Source organism: Lithobates pipiens, unplaced genomic scaffold (genome assembly GCF_037356315.1).
Source record: "Lithobates pipiens isolate NorthernLeopardFrog02 unplaced genomic scaffold, aLitPip1_a1.2 Scaffold_16, whole genome shotgun sequence".
In the NCBI taxonomy this organism is placed as follows: domain Eukaryota; kingdom Metazoa; phylum Chordata; class Amphibia; order Anura; family Ranidae; genus Lithobates; species Lithobates pipiens.
This window is the reverse complement of record NW_027507748.1, coordinates 552022950-552036567: the sequence shown is the minus strand read 5'-3', so window position 1 is coordinate 552036567 and position 13618 is coordinate 552022950. Positions and strand designations below refer to the sequence as shown.

At 45.2% G+C, this 13618-nt stretch overlaps 1 protein-coding gene across 5 annotated transcripts in view; it reads left to right on the top strand.

Annotated features, from left to right (window-relative positions):
- The window catches only part of TIMELESS (timeless circadian regulator), a 166659-nt gene that overhangs the window by 108283 nt on the left and 44758 nt on the right, over positions 1-13618 (top strand). For all 5 annotated transcript variants that reach the window (XM_077483456.1, XM_077483459.1, XM_077483455.1 and 2 more), the window contains 5 exons: positions 1817-1968; positions 2060-2145; positions 4443-4566; positions 4851-4933; positions 13091-13230. In XM_077483456.1, coding sequence (XP_077339582.1) covers positions 1817-1968; positions 2060-2145; positions 4443-4566; positions 4851-4933; positions 13091-13230 — 585 coding nt within the window. The remainder of the gene's footprint in view (positions 1-1816; positions 1969-2059; positions 2146-4442; positions 4567-4850; positions 4934-13090; positions 13231-13618) is intronic.

Below are 13618 nucleotides of genomic sequence, written 5' to 3'. Positions count from 1 at the left end.
AAAGCTGTGTAAATTCCAGAAAATGTACTCTAGTTTGTAGACGCTATAACTTTTGCGCAAACCAAAAAATATACGCTTATTGACATTTTTTTTACTAAAGACATGTGGCTGAATAAATTTTGCCCTCAATGTATGACTAAAATTTAGTTTATTCGATTTTTCTTATAACAAAAAGAAGAAAATATCTTTTTTTTTCAAAATTTTCGCTCTTTTTCCATTTATATCGCAAAAAAAAAAAATCGCAGAGGCAATCAAATACCATCAAAAGAAAGCTCTATTTGTGGGAAGAAAAGGACGCAAATTTTGTTTGGGTGCAATATTGCATGACCGCGCAATTACCAGTTAAAGCAGCGCAGTGCGAAATTGCAAAAAGACCTCTGGTCCTTAAGGTGTTTATTGGTCCGGAGCTGAAGTGGTTAATTGAACAAGCTGAAGTTAGAAGCTGATTGGCTACCATGCACAGCTGCACCAGATTTAGCATTTTCCAGTTTTTGTAAATCAACCCCTATGTGACTCAGTGAGGCCTCTTCATTTATGGCCCTTTTGAAAATGTGATGACATAATAAAGTTATTGTCTTTCACAAATACTATTCAGGAACTTTGTCATTTGCTGTTAAATGAGTTATGTGGCCACAGCATATACGTTCATTTATAACATCATCATTGTAATAGCAATAGAAGCAATGGCTATTGTTGACAATAAAATATTCTAAGCCCCAGCGCTGTTTATTAGACATCTCCCAAAGGCTGAAAGGTCCCCCAAACCTGAGCAGCTGACCAACCACTGGAAAGGGATAACAAAATATAAAGACAAGAGGCAGCGTTTCAGAGCACATCTGGGGACTGTAGATCAAGTGACCTTGGTACCAAAGAAAGTCACTGTATACTTGTAGGAATATGCTTCCAATGTTAATCACTGGTGAAATGTAACAAATGGGCTCAGCGTTCCACTCCGCCAACAGCGTCAATCTGTTTGTGGAGTGGAAATCTGAGCACCAGTGATTAATAATAATTGAAACTATATTTCGTGCAGTATATGGTGACTTTCTTTGGTACAAGGGTCACTTGATCTACAATTCCCAGGTATACTTTGAAGCGCTACTGCTTGTCTTTATATTATTGACAATCCAATATAAGCTTACTTGAAAAATCTCTTGTCATGTTGTGAGTGCTGCCTTTCTGCTAGCCATCTATCCCTGATTGCTTTGCAGCTTCCCCTCTGCGGTTTACTTTCAATTTCTAAGGACTACATGTCCCATACCCTGTTTCCCCGAAAATAAGACCTATCGTGATTGTCGCTGATGGCTGAAATATAAGCCCTACCCTGAAAATAATACCTACAAGGACTTTAACTAGAGCTTATTTGGGGGGTAGGGATTATATTGCAGCCATCACTGACAATTACGCTAGGTCGTATTTTGGGGAAACGGGGTAGTACCTTACTGCCCTCGAGCTGTGAATCCTCTACTACCTCTACCTTCTACAATAATTCCTGCTGTTTGCACATCTGTGGTTCAGAAGGCAGGCTGTGACACAGCAATATCCACTCGCAGGGCATAGTGGATTTGGATCAAAGCATACAAGAAAACCGTGGGGGCCAGTGGTAGATTTTTGGGGGGGGGGCACCAAGCAAACAATGGATGGGCCACCACTGCAAGGAAATAAATGTGTGAGATTTTCACAACCATTCAGGTTAATAGAAGCAGGATTAAAATAATTGAATTTCAAACTGTAAATGAATACATGATTTATTTTGACCATGGATACAATTTAAAAAAAAAAAGCTGATGGCAGTTTTCCATCTTCTGTTTTGCAGGAACTAGTAGCATTTTCTAAATTTATCCTGAATAAGTTCTTTGCACTTTCTGCTACAAACAACAAGGCCTATGTAGAGCTCCTTTTTTGGAAAAATACCACTGTAATTCGAGAGATGACAGAGGGTTACCGCCAGCCTGGTGAGGAAGAAAGGTGAGGCTCTAACAGGGTGAATAGAGCTGTAGGAGTACAACACATTATATACAGTAGCCATGTTCTAATGGGCAGCATTCTCATTATTCAGTGATAATACTCGAAAACGTATAAAATGGACACCAGCAGAGGAGGAGGAACTTCGATCCTTGTACTTTCAGTATAAAGAGATTGAAGGTAAAAATGTCCCTTATGTTTCTATAATGTGTTCATGTGGATTGTGCTTAAGCACTACCCTAAATAATGAATCATATCTTGAATTCCTAATGAAAAATTGCATTGCATCGCCTAGTATTTGAGGGTGTCTATACCTTTATAGCTGTATATTTGCAGTGTAAAGCTAAAGCACTGCTGGTTTCAGGAGATAGAGTGAGATATGTTGATTTCACTACTGTGCTGTTAACCGTTTTCCTTGCTGGAGGCTCTGACAAAGCTCTGCCATTACCAAGATGGCCCCCTCCATACAGAAACTGCAGTATAAGACATGGTAGGTGGATAAAGGAAATCAGTCAGTGCTGCAGACTATGTGCAATATTTGTGTCTAATCCTTTGCCCTCTGAAAGTCTTTTGGGCACCGTTTTCAGAGCTCAATTCCTCTTTAATTATTATATACTTTTCACATAATGAAAAACTTTTCAATACAAACCTTGCGCAATGTTTTAAATACACAACTGCATACTGCATTTATTATGAGCATCCGTCTCATGACCGGCTGTGTTTCTGCCTTACTGTTGGCTAAAGGATAAGTACCCTATCAAAGTGCACTAGTCTTTTTTGCCTACCATGCCACCACTGAGTATATCTTCTGATTACCCTCCCCAGAAGCATATTTATCTTGCCCATGGTCTCCAGTCTTTGTTTACATACTGTGCTGACAGATGTTTTGTATAAAAGCACAGTGCTGCTGGCTCTGTGCCATTATTACATGGGAAGGGGAGTCTCATAACAGAATTGTACACTTAGAGATTCCATACAGTGCCGCAAGAGAAGAGGTCTAATTGGACACTAAACAGAAGTGATGGTGGCCATTTTGGCTGAGGGAACTTTTAAATAAGAGGGCCCACGTCACGTTAGCATGCTTCTGGCGAGTAGCAAATAACAGAAACCCAATTGTGAGGAAGAGTGCAAAGTTTAAAGAGAGGTTTCTATGGAGTGAGGACAATTCAGGCAGGCTTCTTGGTCATTGCTGATACCTCCAGTGTTTGGAGCGGAGACGTGGTGCCAGTGGGAGGTGCTACTCCCACTAGCCAAAGCCATCCTCTGGTAACGCATTTGCTGAATTGAATGCAGTACTGTACATTTATGCACCCCTGTGCATATACTGAATTTGGTATATAAAATACCTCTGCGCCAACCAACCAAACAAAGAAATAGAAAAACTGCTGCGTACACTGAAAGAGGGTTTTCCTACCCCAAAAGAGCTTGCTAATTATAGATAATAGTGTCGCACAGTATATATAGAGATTAAGAAAAAGAGAGAGGGAAGGCAAAGCAAGGAAAAGTGAACAGGACGGTTAGGTATTCAGACTGTAGATAAAGAGTAGTGAGAAAAAAGTGTATAGATGGATATAGACTTGCTTACTTAGTGTCAAAAAGTCACCTTTTAGTATAAATGCTCCACAATGAGCATAATGTGCTTCATGTATAGTATATTAGCAATCGTGAAATAGTATCTGGATAATATACATATGCGCATAATCTAATCGCAATTATAAATGTGCAAAAATGCAAAACAAAGTGCCAAGTGAATGTGCAAAATATGAAACCACACTAAATATATCAAAAAGAAAAAATAGCAGCAAAATAAAACATAGGCTAATATTTTATATAGTGCATTCCATTGTGCAAACACTGCAAGCAGCAAACAAATTAAAGTGCTGGTGCTATAAAATATTCAGTCCATAAAGTTAGAATAGACGTGCAAATTCTGCGAGTATAAGCTTCAGCTATGTTTCAAACTCAGGTGTTGGTGCTGTCATAAATCATGCAAACATAAGAGTGCAGTGATTATTTCTTCCCTCCGTCCAGTAAGTTGGTGGATGTGCCCTTACCTCACGGCTGTGAGGTTACAGCCTTATTAGAATGTAGGTATATATCTCTTAGCGTCCCCAGCTCTGGTATCTTAGGGTGGGTATACCTCATAAAACATAGGAATAGTAGTCCATAGTGTAGTAGTTTAATGTAAACGCGTTTATTAAATACTAACAGCAGGGTACTCGCATTGTAGAGCACTCGTATACAGCGGTGTACACATAAAACGAACGGTGCGCTCCAGCGTCACTTCCGGTGTCTCTCTCTCTTTCCGACACGTATTCGTCACCGTCGCGTGACTTCATCAGGTCCCTATGGGGGGAGGGGGGGGTGCGGCGGCTTGGCTAGTTTAACTCAGAGAGGTAGGGCTCAAAATGTTTACTTGGAATTTGTTTGGAACTTTGTTCAGGTACTTTTTGATTAATGAAAATATAACATTACAGGTGCTGATGTTGTGGACAGTATCTTGGCAAACCTGAAGCCTGGATCTCGAACTAGGAAACAAATTATTAACCATCTTGTGCAGATGGGACTTGCTGACAGTGCAAAGGATTTCAAAAAAGAAGTGCAAGTATTAATTTATTATTTTGTGCATCTGATGGCAAGATATTTGCATTTCCTCATATATTCCATAAGCATTCACAGCAGCGTTCACTTACTCCTAGACAGTTTTATGCTCCAGCAGGTTTTTTTTTTGTATGCCAGTGATGGCTAATGCTTGGGTAGATATACTTTCAGGCATCTGATGAGCTTTCTATGTATATTACAGCGTTGATAACATTGGTTTATATGCATCAAAAATGTATATCGGAAAAAAATCTTAAATTATTTTTCTTTTTGCATCTTTGCAGTAAGGGAACTCGAATTGTGCTCTGGACAGAAGATCAGGAGATGGAACTTCAGAGACTTTTTGAGGAGTTTCAAGAAACAGATGGTAAATCCAATATTTTTGTTATTGATAATGTAATCATTTATTCCATTGTTTAAAGTTAAGTTTACATATATCATATGAAGGAAATTTGATATATTGCAAGACTTTGCGAAACATGTAAAGGATCCTTTTGCATGGATCAAGTGGATGTTTATCAGTTCCTAAATTCCTTCCAGTCTTCAGGAGCCAACTCCTGTTCTAAACCAAAATAGGTCTGGCTATAGAGAATAATGGCCAATCGGCCTGTTCCCACTTTGGTGAGTTGATGATGTTACTCCATGACTTAAAATAATGAAACAAGAGGGTGTCAGGATAAGAGCCTAGCAATCAGCATTTTACACAATTACTATGTCCATAAAGATTATCCTCCTTGTCAACTCAAACTGAACCTTTGGCTTGTTCATGCAGGCAAGGCTGCACATATTTATCTTCCCTTTGTTCCACTGCTGCCCTGTTTGGTTGCATGGAGTTCAGTGTAAAGCCCGGTACACACTAATAATTCTGGTCGGAGCTGCTGTACTAACAGTTTGTTGTTAATGCAGCGATCTCCCCCCACTGAGCTCTTGTGTTCTGACAGGAAGACATCCCCCCACCAGAACACTCTGGTCAGCCCTCTCAGCCATTGGCTGAGAATGCTGATCGGGACCCTATCGGCTACTGGTTTTCCATCATGTTTGTCTGACAGAAGCCTCACTGACTGATGCAAACACGAGCCAAATGTCGGGCGGTTTTTATTGAACCGAACCATTACGTCACCTTACGTTCGGCCCATGTGTACTAAGCTTTAGCGGCATATCCCACCCCTTTGTGACAGGACACATTACTGATGCAGAGATCAGCGGGATGAAACTTCAGCTGACATTTTCTGTTCAAAGGAATGGCGGTTTCGGCACCGCTATCATCCCTTTTTTTTTTTTTTTTATTTGGGTTTATGGTTGGGTGACAGGGTTGTGGTAACTTTTGAATTAGCCCAAAGTTAAAAACATGTTAAAGCGGACCTTCAGTCATTTTTTTCATCTATTAAATCTTCTGCCCTTGTTGTTTTAACTTTGTATAGTAAAACATTTTTTTTTTTTGTCATTAAATGCCTTAGGCCTCTTTCACACGAACGATCCGTTCAGGTCCGCCTGTCAGTTTTTTAGGCGGACCTGAATGGATGCTCCATAGACCTCTATGGAGCATCGGATGTCAGTGGTGACATGTCCGCTGACATCCAACCCGCTCGGATCCGAAAAAGTGTGAAGGAGGAAAAACCTACTTTTCCATCAGTCATCGGATCGGTTGACGACGAAATCTGTGGTCCGTCATCATCCAATCTCCCATAGGGGAGAGCGGCGCTCTGATAGGTCCATCCCTGTGCAGTGTGCAGAGACGGACCTGTCATCTTCCTGCTTAGTGGGGATTGACGGAGCAATCCCCACTGAGCAAGCGGATGTGAAAGAGGCCTTATGCAGCCCACTTCCTGTTTCTTGTCTGGTAAAAAAAAAGCCTAGGCTTTTGACATCATACACAGCCCTCTCCCTCTCGTGAGAGTTTGCAGGAAGGGAGGGGGGATAAGTCACAGGAGGGCCAATTAGAGCCTCTATGTGTCTGTAAATCCGGGAAGTGAACAGGGCAGTAGCTTCAGCTGCCCACAATTAAAATGGATGCAGCCAAACAGGCTGGATTCACACCTATGCAGTTTTAGTGCTTTTTGCATTTTGCAGATTTGTACTACAGTCCGTTTAACATGGTTTCTTATGGAACACATTCTGTAGTGCAAATCTGCAAAATGCAAAAAGCACAAAAAATGCATAGGTGTGAATCCAGCCTCAGTGGAGGGAGATTTCTGTAGCATATTTGGGAAGTACAGAATCGCAGTATATATAAAATATTATGCAAAGTGGTTGGAGGGAAGCTGCAGAATGGCAAAGGTGTTTTTATTACAAATTATTTGAGCAGACTGCAGTTCCTCTTTAACCACTTCAGTACAGGGCACTTATACACCTTCCTGCCCAGACGAATTTTGAGCTTTCAGCGCTGTCGCACTTTGACAACTGCGCGGTCATGTTACAACCCGAACTAAATTTTTATCATTTTGTTCCCATAAATAGAGCTTTCTTTTGGTGGTATTTGATCGCCTCTGGGATTTTTATTTTCTGCTAAAAAAATAAAAAAAGGCAGAAAATGTTTTTAATTTTTTTTTGTTTCAGTTACAAAACATTGTAAATAAGTACGTTTTCTTCACTGATGGGCACTGACAGGGCTGCAGTGATGGGCACTGATAAGGCGGCACTGATGGGCACCAATGAAGTGGCACTGATAGGTGGTACGGATTGGCATGGATAGGTGGCAAGGATGGGTATGGATGAGCACTGATGGGCGGCACGGGATGGGCACTGATAGGTGGCATTGTAGCGTAAAGTATTGTAAGGATGGATGCCAAACAATGCATGCCAATCAGTGATGCCCATTGTGGGCCCTGGCATCCATTGTGGGCACTGATTGGCATCCATTGTGGGCACTGACTGGCATCCCTGGTGGTCTAGGGTGGCATACCTGGTGCTGGGCATCCCTGGTGGTCTGGTGGCATCCCTGGTGGTCCAGTGTGGGTATCCTCGGGGGGAGGGCTGCGCTGATAATAGATCAGCACAGGACCCCCCCCCCCCCCCCCCCCCCCCCCCGCCAGAGGAGCAGCTGATCGGCTCTCCTCTACTTGCGTCTGACAGGCGCGAGTGAGGAAAAGCCAATCAGCAGCTCTTCCTATTTACACTGTGATCAGCCGTGATTGGACACGGCTGATCACGTGGTGAAAAATTCTCAGTGGGAGACTTTACCAAGATCGTAGTTGCGGTGTGTTAGTGACACACAGCACCATCGTTCACCGCAATGCGGGCCCCCCGGGAGCGTGCAGCGGCTTAATATCCTGATCTCGTTATATGGCGTCCGGTCAGGATATTGCAACCACTTCGCCGCCGTCATTCTGCTATATGGCGGGCGGCAAGTGGTTAGACTTGTAGGGTAAATTTTAAAACAAACGGCATCAGATGGTGTAAAGGCAAACTCTCACTGGAGACATTTACTAAAATTAGAATATACAGAATCTTGAGCAGCTGTGCATAGTAACCAATCAGCTGCTAGATTGTTCAGTTAAAGGATAAGTTCACCTTTTAACAAAAAATAACAAATACATATTTTTGCAGGTAAAAAGGTTTGCATTTTACTATTTTTTTTTGTTTTGTTGTAGGAGCCTGGAAAGCATTGCACCCACGATCAGCAGATCACCGATGTAATGTAGTTTTCCTGCAGACTGTCAGTATAAGGCAGTTTAACACTGTCAGGAAGAACCAATGAACTAACCCCAGTGCTCAACAGCACCCTAGTAGCTCATTAAGAAACTACAAGCCGACATGCGCCAAAGGCTGTCGGGACTTGTCATTTACCCATTCACAGAACACTGTGAATACATGACGTGGCTGAGCGGAGCATTTTTTTTATTTTAGAGTGGGGGGAGAAGATCCCCCGCTTTCTGCTAAAAAGGGGTGCAGGGGACAATACATTTGTAACATGTTACACCCAGAATATGGGTGTAACATGTTACAAAAGGTGAACTTCTCCTGTAAGCTTTGAAAATTAAAACTAAGTTAATTGGTTGCCATGCACAGCTGCTCTGAATTCTGGCTGCTCCATGTTACCATATCCCCCCATGATGCTCTAATAGGATACCATATATACTCGAGTATAAGCCGAGATTTTCAGCCTCTTTTTTGAGGCTGAAAGTGCCCCCCTCGGCTTATACTCGAGTCATCGCCGTCTGACTGCTCGATCAGCGTATCGAGCAGACAGACGGCGGACATACTACAATTTGAAAGCCGCGCCTCCTTCTCCGCCTCCGCCTGTGATAGGCGGAACACTGAATTTCCCAGCAGCCTGTGTTCTGCCTATCACGGACATCGTCTCATCCTCGTCCGTAGTACGAGGATGAGACGATATCGGTGATAGGCGGAACACAGGCTGCTGGGAAATTCAGTGTTCCGCCTATCACAGGCGGAGGCGGGGCTTTTGAATTTTAGAATGGCCGCCGAGGCGATCCTGGCAAGGCACGGGACGGAGGCAAGGCAAGGCACGGCACGGGACGGGACGGAGGCAAGGCACGACACGACACGGGACGGAGGCAAGGCACGGCACGGGACGGAGGCAAGGAGGCAAGGCACGGCATGGGACGGAGGCAAGGAGGCAAGGCACGGGACGGAGGCTCGGGACACAGGTAGGCTGGACACACACACACACACACACACACACACACACACACACACACACACACACACACACACACACACACGGACACACACGGACACACACACACAGGGATGGATGGATGGAGACACACACACACAGGGATGGATGGATGGATGGAGACACACACACACAGGGATGGATGGATGGATGGAGACACACACACACAGGGATGGATGGATGGATGGAGACACACACACACAGGGATGGATGGACACACACACACACAGGGATGGATGGATGGATGGACACACACACACACAGGGATGGATGGATGGATGGACACACACACACACAGGGATGGACGGACACACAGGGACGGACACACACACAGGGATGGACAGGCATATCTCACCCTCGGCTTATACACGAGTCAATAAGTTTGCCAGTTTTTTGGGGGGTAAATTGGGGGCCTCGGCTTATATTCGGGTCGGCCTATACTCGAGTATATACGGTAAATGGTTAGTTACAATGATTAGATATTAGTACAAGTAGACTTTTAAATTTTTTTTAATCAACAGAGCAATGTGTATTTTCATTCTGAATAAGCACAAGTTACAATGTTTAACTTTTTATATGGAAGAAGTCTTTTTTGTGAACCATAGTTAGTTAGGTTGAAAAAACTACATGTTTAACCAGTAAAAAAAATAGAAAACCTCTATATGCAGTGCCCTCTGATTCCTATTGTATTGAACTGTATTAGAATTGTACTGTCTGCCCTAATGTTGTAAAGTTCTGCGTAAACTGTTAGCGCTATATAAATCCTGTATTATTATTATAATAATACACAACTCTATGTCCACAGTTCTTTATACCTATGAAACATGGTCCAGTTTGCTTCAGCAGAGGAAATAAAATTACTTTGTGATCCCCCAGGAGGCAATTGGATATTCACTGGATCAACACTCTGGTGTTACTTATGAATGTTGAGATCCAGTTATAATTTTTGCATTTGGAAATGCATCCAGCTCTTTTTTAAAACAATCTGCTGACCTGGCTAGAACTAGTTCTTGAGGCAGTCAGTTCTACATTTTCACAACTATTAGGGTCCGTTCACACAGGGGCAACTCCGATCCGACTTCAGGTCGCCCCTAGTCGCCTCAGGTCGGACAACATGTAAAAATCAATGTAAGTGAATGAGAGCTGTCTTAATGCACACTACTGAAGTCGCTCCAACTTCAGAAAAGGTTCCTGTACTACTTGAATCCGACTTGTAGGCGACCGGTACCCATTGATTTCAATGGAGGTCGCCTCCAAGTCGGATCTCCGTCTATACGGAGGCGACTCTGACAGAATTATCAGCTCTCAAGAGGGCACTCCACGCCAAATTTATGAAAAAAAAATTGGCGCGGGTTCCCCCTCCGAGAGCATACCAGGCCCTTAGGTCTGGTATGAATATTAAGGGGAACCCCCTACGCCGAAAAAACGGCGTGGGGGTCCCCCCCAGATCCATACCAGACCCTTATCCGAGCACGCTACCCGGCCGGCCAGGAAAGGGGGTGGGGACGAGCGTGCGGCCCCCCTCCTGAGCCGTACCAGGCCGCGTGCCCTCAACATGGGGGGTGCCTTGGGGAAGGGGGGGCCGCGCGGCCCCCCCACCCCAAAGCACCTTGTCCCCATGTTGATGAGGGCAAGGGCCTTTTCCCGACAACCCTGGCCGTTGGTTGTCAGGGTCTGCAGGCGGGGGGCTTATCGGAATCCGGAAGCCCCCTTTAATAAGGGGGCCCCCGGATACCGGCCCCCCACCCTATGGGAATGAGTATAGGGTACAATGTACCCCTACCCATTCACCTGTGAAAAAAATGTAAAAAAAAAAACACAACACAGGGTTAAAATAGTTTATTGCACAGCTCCGGGGGTCTTCCGTCTTCGGGGGGGTCTTCTTGCCGGACTCCTCTGCTATCTTCTGCTAGCAGTTTTGCTAGCGGAGGAGCCCGGCTTTCTTCTTCGCCGCCGCCCTCTTCTTCTGACTTCGGGGGTCTTGTCCCCCTCTTCGGTTCTTCTTTCAGCTCTTTTACTAGCGGTGGCCCGGTCTTCTGTCGCCGCCGCCTTCCGTTCTTCTTCTTCTCCTGGAGATGTTGACTCGACGCTCTCTCCGGCCGCAATGCCAGAGATGCGGTGCGCGGTGACTTATATAGGGACAAGGGGCAGGGTCGCCGGTTGATGTCACATGGTGACCCCGCCCCCTTATGATGTCACAGTCCCAGCATCCTCCGGGACTGTGACATCGTGACACAATGTGACATCAACCGGCGACCCCGCCTCTTGTCCCTATATAAGTCGCCGCGCACCGCGTCCCTGGCATTGCAGCCGGAGAGAGCGTCGAGTCAACATCTCAAGAAGAACGGAAGGCGGCGGCGGCGACAGAAGACCGGGCCACCGCTAGTAAAAGAGCTGAAAGAAGAAGCGGTGGCCCGGCAAGAAGAACTGAAGAGGGGGACAAGACCCCCGAAGTCGGAAGAAAAGGGCGGCGATGAAGAAGAAAGCCGGGCTCCTCCGCTAGCAAAAGAGCTAGCAGAAGATAGCGGAGGAGTCCGGCGAGAAGACCCCGAAGACGGAAGACCCCTGGAGCTGTGCAATAAACTATTTTATCCCTGTGTTGTTGTTGTTTTACATTTTTTTCACAGGTGAATGGGTAGGGGTACGTTGTACCCCATACTCATTCACATAGGGTGGGGGGCCGGTATCCGGGGGCCCTCTTATTAAAGGGGGCTCCCGGATTCCGATAAGCCCCCCGCAGACCCCGACAACCAACGGCCAGGGTTCTCGGGAAGAGGCCCTTGTCCTCATAAACATGGGGACAAGGTGCTTTGGGGTGGGGGGGCCGCGTGGCCCCCCCTCCCCAAGGCACCCCCCCATGTTGAGGGCACTCGGCCTGGTACGGCTCAGGAGGGGGGGCCCGCACGCTCGTCCCCACCCCCTTTCCTGGCCGGTCGGGTAGCGTGCTCTGATAAGGGTCTGGGGGGACCCCCACGCCGTTTTTTTCGGCATAGGGGGTTCCCCTCAATATTCATACCAGATCTAAGGGCCTGGTATGCTCTCTGAGGGGGAACCCACGCCAAATTTTTTTCATAAATTTGGCGTGGAGTTCCCTCTTGAGAGCTCATTCTCTGATTGGCCGCGGCAAAAGTCGCCTGGCCTGGGGCGCCTTAAAGTCATGTTGTAAGTCGCCCCAAGTCGTGTTCAGGTCGTGTCCAAGTTGCCTCCAAAAGTCGTGTTGCCCCTGTTTGAACGGACCCTTACTGTGAAGAGAAAGTTTCCATATGTGGAGGTTCAATCTTTTTTTTTTTTTTTTTTCTCCATTCTTTCCCAGAGGTAAAGAGTGCCCCCTTGTCCTCTGTGATAACCTGAAAGTAAATGGCTGTACATCTAGTTGACTATATGGATCACTTCTGTATTTATACATGGTGATCATATCTCCCTTTAATCTCCACTTCTCAAGAGAGAATAAATTCAGTTCCTCTAATCTTTCCTCATAGCTGAGCTCCTCCATGCCTCTTATCAATTTGGTTCCCCTTCTCTGGACTTTCTCCAGTTCTCCGATATCCTTTTTATGAACCGGTGTCCAAAACTGAACTCCATATTCCAGATGAGGTCTTGCTAATGATTTGTACAGGGACAAAATTATATCTCACTCTCTCTCTGGAGTCCATACCTCTCAATACAAGATTTTTGCTCGCTTTAGAAACCGCAGCTTGGAATTGCATGATATTATTAAGCTTGGAACACCCAGATCCTTCACCATAGCCCCCCCCCCCCCCCCCCCAATTATGTATGATGCATGCATATTCTTAGCCCCCAAGTGCATGACTACATTCATCAACATTAAACCTCATTTACCAGATCGTGGCCTTGTCAAGCGTAACTTTACTGTTTTTATTGCAGATACTCTGGGGAATATCATGAAGCATATTACAGCAAAACGTTCCAAAGCCAGAATTATAGAAAAACTAATAAGCATGGGCCTCGTGTCTGACCGGAAAGAACTTTATAAGAAGAGGAAGAGAAAAGGAAAATCTGGCATAGTATGTGGATCCCCCCGGATCTGTTTCTTACCTGTCTATACATACATGTCTACAAACAATTATGAGAACACTGAAATGTATATCTATATTTATAAAACATTAAATACCTTCCCAAGTCTCTTCTCAATCCAGCGATGTGCACCAGAGCCTCGACTGTCCCAGGTCTCTCCCTCATTGACTGAGACAGCAGCAGGAGCAAATCTACAGCCAGTGAACCAATGAGCAGAGAGCAGGGAAGGGGGTAGACAAAGCTGCACTGTGTGTGAATGGACACACAGAGCAGCAGCTCTGGAACTAGCCTACTCACATGCTCCCTTAGCAAGCTGCGGGTGCACTTGGCAGTAGGGAGGGGCCAGGAGCACCAACGGGGAACTCGAGAAGAGGAGGA